This window comes from Asterias amurensis, chromosome 6 (genome assembly GCF_032118995.1).
Source record: "Asterias amurensis chromosome 6, ASM3211899v1".
Taxonomy (NCBI): Eukaryota; Metazoa; Echinodermata; class Asteroidea; order Forcipulatida; family Asteriidae; genus Asterias; species Asterias amurensis.
Genome location: NC_092653.1, coordinates 22,874,724 through 22,882,532, shown reverse-complemented (window position 1 = coordinate 22,882,532; position 7,809 = coordinate 22,874,724). Strand labels below are relative to the sequence as shown.

Sequence of the window (7,809 nt, the reverse complement as noted above, 5' to 3'; positions counted from 1 at the left end):
GCTGGCTACAAACGTCCTTCGTGTCGCTAATGAAGATTTAAAACAAAAATCTATAAAAAATATGAAGGAAGTTTAATATTCAAAGCTCATGACCGTTTTCAGAAGGTTCTGAGTAACTACTACACTCCGGTGAACACTAAACACTGATCGATATCAGTTCAGTTTTTGATATAAAATCACAACTATACAGAGTCAACGTCTGGTAGCTCTTTATTGGTGAAAACCAGCATTTAGTATAGAAACACTATTGTCTATGCGCAATATTCGGAATCTTGAGGAATATGTGCACCTTTCTCTTCGTGGTGACACTGATGGTCTTCATCGGAGGTAAGCGTTTTAAAACAATTATTTCTTTTTGTATACTCTTTGTAATTTTTTTTTTACATACCATCGAATTCGAGGCAATTTCTTTTTAAACATTTGCAAGAAAAACAAATATACGAAAAACGAATATATTTGTTCTTCTTCTAATTCTAAAGACTGTAATTTGTAAGGCATCGGATAGTCAAGTAAACTAATCGAGCTACCTTACACGATTTTGTATTTTCATCGTTAAGAGACACATCTCTATAATGAGGACAGACTACGACACTTATTTAGACGAGTACACATAGGAGAAAAATAACTCCGTGCATTTCCTAGTGTGGCTTAGCGTAGTGCAGTTGTGTCATACTTAAGACAAAACAAATTGTTGTATTGCTGCAAGACCACATAATGTTGGTACGTTACAAAATAAATAGAGTAGCACTTTTTCATTGGAAGTGCAAGGTCTCACTATTATTATTAGCAGTGGAGCATTTTGGTCGAAGCCATTGTTGCTCATTGATAATGGTTATACTAAAATCAGTGTTCCCATCCATTTCCGTACGGTTCGAAATGTTCTTACCCATTACAATGATGAAAGACTGGCGTCATAATGGGACATAATAGGGCGCCATTTGACGACACTGAGGGAGCTTTCTTGACATTATCTTTATGATTCACAAATCCATTTACAGACATTGTAATTTGTAACTCTCGCTATCTTTATAATTAAGTTATGACATGTAGAAGGCTTGAAAAAATGTGCTCTCTTACGAAAGAGCCACACGCTATAGCTTCATACATTTCTATAACATCGTATTCCTTTGTTTAGGCACAGGAGCACAGAAGACGTGTTATTTTGAGCAAGAGCCGGACCATGAAGGAAAGCTCCGATGGGTGATGCCTAGTTCCCAACAAGAACGCTGCTCTTGTGCTGTTCTATTACCAGGGGGAGTCAACATGATAGAACCGAAGAGATCCTATGAACCATACTACACCGACCAACCGCTGTTCACTGATGACGTAGAAGAGATTCATGACTATTTCGAATGTCATGATGAAAGCGTGGTAACCAAAAAGACTATAGGTTAGTTTTACTCTATGGTCGAGTTGGATCATTTATCTATCAGGCCTGTATAAAAACTCCATTCGTGTATTCTTCTTCTTCTTCTTCTTTGCTCTTTTTTTTCTTTCTCCCCCATTTTTTTTGAGGGGGGGGGTTGCATTTTGGTCCTGACATATCGGGCCAACTTTTAAAAAGAAATAATTCTTCCCAAATGCATTTTGGGGAAAAAAAATTCCCAATGCAGTTCAAGCTAAAATGTCCCTAAAAAAATCGATGTTTTGGGGGTGTTTTGTTTTCTCTCTCAGAACATGCTGACTGTCAAGCTTGGTTTGATGCCGGTAGCGCTACCAGTGGAGTTTACCCGATCAGTATACAGTCACATACAGGCATGAAAGAGAAGAAAGATGTCTACTGTCATATGGAAGATGACAAAGGCTGGTTGGTAAGTCAAATGATTGAAAAACAGCACCAACCAGTCCCGGCAATTAAGTATACGTAGTGTGTATGACAATAGAACAAAACACAAATGTCACTTGAACTACATCCCACCAAATCAGATTATTAGTGAAAAATAAGCAAACGGTGTGCACATAGAATTTTAGCTGTGTGGGCACAAAATTGAACCTTGGTGATACTTGGGTGAACATTTGCATCTGCACCCGAAACAAATAGCACCCTGCTAATTCCTCCCGGTCATGTTCTCTTCTCTAAAATTAAACAAATTATGCTTGCAGAGATCTAGATACCATTACTGATAGTCTGTACATCTGACGTCACAATTTAAGGCTCGTGAATTACGCGACATCGCATTCATTTCATCAGGAGTCCATTCGCAGTCCGTTCACTCGTGAATATAAATACATTAGTATGTATTTTTCCTTGATGATAACGACAGGGGATCGACCAGTCAACCATTTTGGCAAGATATTTTGCTAATGCAATTTAAGCATCACATACTCATTTAAATGGGGCGCACTCTATTGATTTTATTCAAAGGTTTTCCAAAGACGCCACGACGGGTCTGTGAACTTCACTCGGACTTGGCTCAAGTACAAAGAAGGATTTGGTGATGTCGGCAGCGAGTTCTGGCTTGGAAATGAAGCACTTCGTCTGCTGACTAAAGATGGATCTAATTGGACAATCCGTGTGGATCTCACAGATGAAGAGGGTCAGAAAATGTCTCTAATGACATCACCCTTCAGCATTACAGGAGACAAGTACGCCCTCAGTATTGGAATCTCTGTAATTGAACCTACAGGTATATTGGATTGTACTGCTTGGGTCTATTGCTAAAATGGTTTAATGAGGTTATTGTCACAAAATATGCCCAAATAAACCCCGAGCCACTTGTTTTTGTTTTTTTTTGTTTTTTTTTCATTTTTTAACATTAAATTGTTAAATTTCACCTACAATGTCGAAGAAATTGTCATCTAGCTGTGCAACACTTTAAGAACACTCGACTTTTTATTAACTACTACTAAATATGCTTAAATTATACGTAGTTTTTGAGATATGAATTATGTGAAAACTTAAACATTCAATTTGAACTGGAAGGCAAGGTTGCATTCTTGAGTCCCACCTTCCCTTGTGAAAAGAATAAAATAAAATGATTCTTGACGTTATTTACAACGACCGTGTTTTGCTTTTTCAGTCAATGGGACCTGTCACCAACGTCTTGGGATGGAAGACAACACCATCCCTGACTCGAGCATCACATCATCAAGTGTTTACCAAAGGGAGTTGGTTTATTGTTCTGGGGGTAATGGGCGGCTAAATAGTGTGGATGGCAATTGGTGCCCGGAAACAGACAATGCAGAATGGTTCCAGGTGGATCTAAAGACACAAACCCAGGTCGAAGGTGTCATTATGCAGGGAAGTTACACTTCCGGCGATGGGGAGTGGGTAAAGAAGTACACGGTGGAGTATAGTTCTCACCAGAGCCAATGGCATTACGTTGGCGGGACATCGCAGGATACAGCAAAGGTGAGTGCAATGTGATTCGAATATGTGGTTCTTTCAATACCATGATATTTTTGTTATATATATATTTTTTTTTAAAGTATGTTTTGTTGCACACAATATCAGTTTGTTCAGAAGACTGAACTGAAAGCATTTTCAAGCAAACTCATGTCAGATAACACAACATAAACACAAATGAGCATGAAATAAAATCCTTCAGAATGGAAAGTACCCCCCCCCCCAAAAAAAAAAAAAAAAAAAAATAACAATAACAATAAAAGTAAAAATAAAAAATAAAAAATAAAAAAATGATATTAGTAATAATAATCAATAAATATATCAAAAGTTAAAGTGGATGGGAATTAATCATACTGACTTGAAACAACGACAACATAATAATCACCTTATGTACTTTTTTCAATTGTCAACGGTTCGAACATTTTACATTTGAGAACGCTTATCTTGCATGCCATGCTAGCTTCTGAATAGTCAATAAAATACCAACCAATGAAAGGTTTGAAAACATATGACGTCGCTCCAATGTCATTGGCACTGTAAATAGTGGATTATCTCTCCCAACAGAAAAAAAAAGATTTCAACACACGACTAAGTGCAAGTATCATTGTAAACAAGCTGGATATATGATTTTTTTAATATTTTTTTTATTGTGAACAATTTTCCTGTTATCCTACTGAAAACACATGACACCAGGATACATAAACAAAATTTAAAAACAATACGAAAATGGGTTCCTTTGCAGGAGTTCGATGGCAATACGGATCATGAAACCCCCGTTACAAGCATGTTAGACGAGCCTATCCAAGCACGGTATATTCGCATTAGACCGACAACATATGAGAAATGGCCAACAATGCGGATTGAGCTCATTGGTTGCAAAGGTATGATTGTCAATATTGCAAAACCTGTGATCGACTGAATTCAAATTGGGAAGCCCGATTCTTGTGGATTTCTTGGCTTGGTTCTATTAGGTCCTTTGAATACCAGAAACCATTTTTACTTTTTAGAGTGACTAAAATTGTTTAAGCATTCACGACGCGTTGTTTACACGTTTTTAAGTTTTTCTATATTTCTTCTCAGGTGGTGTTTTTGAGTCGTTGAATGGCCGTACTTTCTCAACCTACGACAACGACAATGACAACGATGGTCAAAACTGTGCAGGTCTCGTCAAGGCAGGTTGGTGGTTCGATGACTGTGCAGTGGAATCGAACCTGAACGGCGAATACTCGCATCAAGCGAACGCTTCGGGTATCGAGTATCGCGGTATTCGTTGGTTTACTTGGCAAGGAAGACAAATTGTAAAGACCGAAATGAAAATGCGTCGTAATAAATAAAGTACGTTGCATTTCTCTTGTATGAGGCAACCAATTCTCCCATTATATTTTCTACTTTATTAAAGAGGGGCTCTTACGCAGTTTTAGTATTGATATCTGTCATTTATGTAAGTGGGGAAAGTCCTAAGGAATTCAAAAACATATAGTACGAGTGCCAATCGTAAAAACGAACACAGTTTTTCTATCGATCACTATGAGCGAAATCACAAAAACGCGAGGTTAAGCAAAACCACGTGACAAACGACTCGTGACGTCTCTGTCCGTACTTGATTTTGGTTTGCGCTTGTCTTTTTAGGTTACCCCATAATCATTTTGTAATCAAACTTGGATGATGGTGTGACTCGTGAACCGACAATTGAAAACGTACATTATCATAGCATATGTTTTTTCAACTTGTGGTGTAAGGCAAACGAGTTGACTAGTAAAACAGAAGATTGTTTAAAGTGATTGACTAATGAGTTTTTACTTTCAGTCTCACTCAAATGAGCATCTTATAGCTTTGGCGTAACGTTAATGAGTCATTGCCAATCTATAGAGAAGATTATTGATGTCTGATTCAGACTGGCAAAGGTCGTGGGTTGAATCCCACCTTAGAAAAATGCCTGAAATTTTATTTTACAGGTTTCGGCAAAGTACTGAAAAGGAGACATACACTAGGCCTATACGTTTTTACATTGTTCGCTACCCTTTAATATTAGATGAAAATCTTACTCTCCACCCACAATGAGCAAACCACATGTTAACGTAATTGACATTTAAAATTATGTATCATAAAAATATGTGTTTAAAATGAAATGTTTAATTGTTCGTAGTTATTTATCGAAAAGAAAATAGGCCCCCAACCTGAAAATGGGGAATTGCGTCAAAATACTACACTTTGACGTCATCAAAATAAGGTGTTGCTTTGCTTTGCAGCAAAGATCACTTGTCGTTTTCGTTCAAGTTAGTTTTAATCGATAATCTTTCGGCAAGATAATTTTATCTTATAATTAATAGAAAATGAGCTTATAAACGAGATTAAAAGCAAACGTCAGAATTAATTTATCAGGGTTAAAAACTACCTTCAAAAAATAAACAACATCATTTTTCTGTTCAAACTGTTAGCGAGAACCATCAACTCGGTTTTTAACCATTACTGTATGGTATTTATAAAAGTAATTGGCGATATGTAATGGTTTAATGTAGTATACTGTGCTGTAGCGTGTAGCGATACATGTAACACTGTCATTTTCTTTAACTATTATCAAATATCTAGAACGGTGGGAGTCCAATAATATTGCATACATTCTGACTGCAATAACTATGTAAATAAATATAATGATCCATTTCAGAAAATTTTGATAAAATGTCCAATTCGCAAACGCGGCAAATTATGAAAAAAATTATATGATGAAGAACAAGAAAAATCGTTGTAGCCAATTGGAGTCTTTTAATAGAGTTGTTGACAGCAAAAACAAATCGTCTAAAACGTTTATATGTCAAGGTCATTTTGCCATTCATACACGATTTGGCAATTAGGAGCACCACGCCACCAGTTGCGCTCACTATCGATTAATTCTCAGTGGAATAAAAAAATACAACAAAGAAACGTTCCAGGCATATTTTTAATAAACCTTACGATTGTCGGGCTTTAATCTTATTTTATTTAAATTACAGTTGAAGGCACCGGATTTTATTGGTAAATACTCCAGTATCTTTACAAAATAGGTTGTGTCCGTTAAGTTTGAAACAATCATCTGAAAGGAATTGAGGCAATGGTTACAACCGTTAATTGAGAGTATAGGCGATGCTGTATAAAAACTTGCCAATTGTATTGTTTCATGAAATGAGCATAACATTTTATAAATTCATAAAATATTTCTGATGTGCATGGTGCTAACTACTTTATAGTTTCTAACTAAGCCTTTAGAAGGTAGTTTGCGACGAGCGCAAATTCATCTAGCTCAAATTAGTGGGGCCTAAAGTTTGCATTGCTTTGTTAGCATAGAACAAGTGTCAGAGTGTTAGAAAAGGTAAAATGAATGCACACCTTTAATGTTTTATTCAGATTGATTGTATGCATCGAGATAGCTAGTACCTTTAAAAGCAGCTGTAGTATATCTAAACTGATCTAAAGGGGGAAAACAGTACAGGAATTCGACGACTGTTTCATTTGTTTAAAAAAATTGTTATTAGGTATTATGAAAAAGGGTCAGTTGTTTAAAAACATACTCTCATCAGTCTGCTGACAGTGCACTGATAATCAGTTGCATAAGTCACTTGTACCTGTACAAGCATACATTAGTTTTCTTGTGACACGAAAAATTCAGGACAAAACATCTGATACAACCCCATCAATCAACGTTGCCAAATTTCGATTACAGCGCACGAAGTATACGCCTGATTAGAACGTGCACAAAATATAAGATTTCGTTATTTTAGAAATGTACCTACTATTCCAAACACAATTCTAAGCTTTATTTGCAGTGGTGTTTTGTTTTAGACAGTAAAGCTTTGCAGTGCTTTCTCTAGAGGTCCCTGTGTACAGTTAAACACGGTACAATACAAAGCAAAGAAAACTGAGTGTAAAACAACAACAACGACAACGACGACGACAACAACAACAACAATTTTAAAGTGTCCAAAACATCACTAGTAAGCAAGGTACATGATAATTAAAAGAATCGTATCTTTCCCTACAATGGTTGGTAGATGCTAGTTTAACATCATGTGCGTTTTAATTAAAGAGTTATTCTCGATCAAGAAACAGCCGTTAATGTTATAAGTATAAACACTGCGTCACCAAAGATTGCCTTCTACCATAGAAATTCAAGGTTTTAAAAAATGGCAAGATTACTAAGAGGAACGCACGGCTTTCACGTCATCCATTGCGATCCTATTAAAATGAGACGACATACTCAAAGCTCACCACATTTTTTGCCGTTTTGCTAGAACCGACCTACAAATAAATTGGTGATAACTCCAGTCCAATTAGCTCACAAGATTCTGCTGAACTGCTGCTCAAGTGAGCAAAATCTATAACATCTGTTCGTTACAAATCGACTTCAGAGTCAAAATCTCAGCTGATGTTGGCGAAAATCACAATTTCAGTATAGTCTTGTTCACGATATGCTTGGCAATTACAGAAAC

At 36.5% G+C, this 7,809-nt stretch overlaps 1 protein-coding gene across 1 annotated transcript; it reads left to right on the top strand.

Moving 5' to 3' along the window:
- The first annotated feature begins 1,263 nt into the window (after nucleotides 1–1,263).
- On the top strand, nucleotides 1,264–4,680 carry LOC139938672 (lactadherin-like). Its single transcript, XM_071934284.1, has 6 exons — nucleotides 1,264–1,390; nucleotides 1,675–1,811; nucleotides 2,366–2,627; nucleotides 3,021–3,352; nucleotides 4,089–4,227; nucleotides 4,427–4,680. The coding sequence occupies exons 1-6, from the start codon at nucleotides 1,264–1,266 to the stop codon at nucleotides 4,678–4,680; spliced, it is 1,251 nt and encodes a 416-aa protein (XP_071790385.1).
- The last annotated feature ends 3,129 nt before the right edge of the window (nucleotides 4,681–7,809 follow it).

What these genes read in the sequence shown, in the direction of transcription:
- LOC139938672 (XM_071934284.1), top strand. Translation starts at nt 1,264, where the DNA reads ATGATAGAACCGAAGAGATCCTATGAACCATACTACACCGACCAACCG. An exon ending in CATCGCAGGATACAGCAAAG is followed by an intron (nt 3,353 to 4,088) that starts GTGAGTGCAATG and finishes GTTCCTTTGCAG; the next exon opens with GAGTTCGATGGCAATACGGA. An exon ending in TGAGCTCATTGGTTGCAAAG is followed by an intron (nt 4,228 to 4,426) that starts GTATGATTGTCA and finishes ATTTCTTCTCAG; the next exon opens with GTGGTGTTTTTGAGTCGTTG.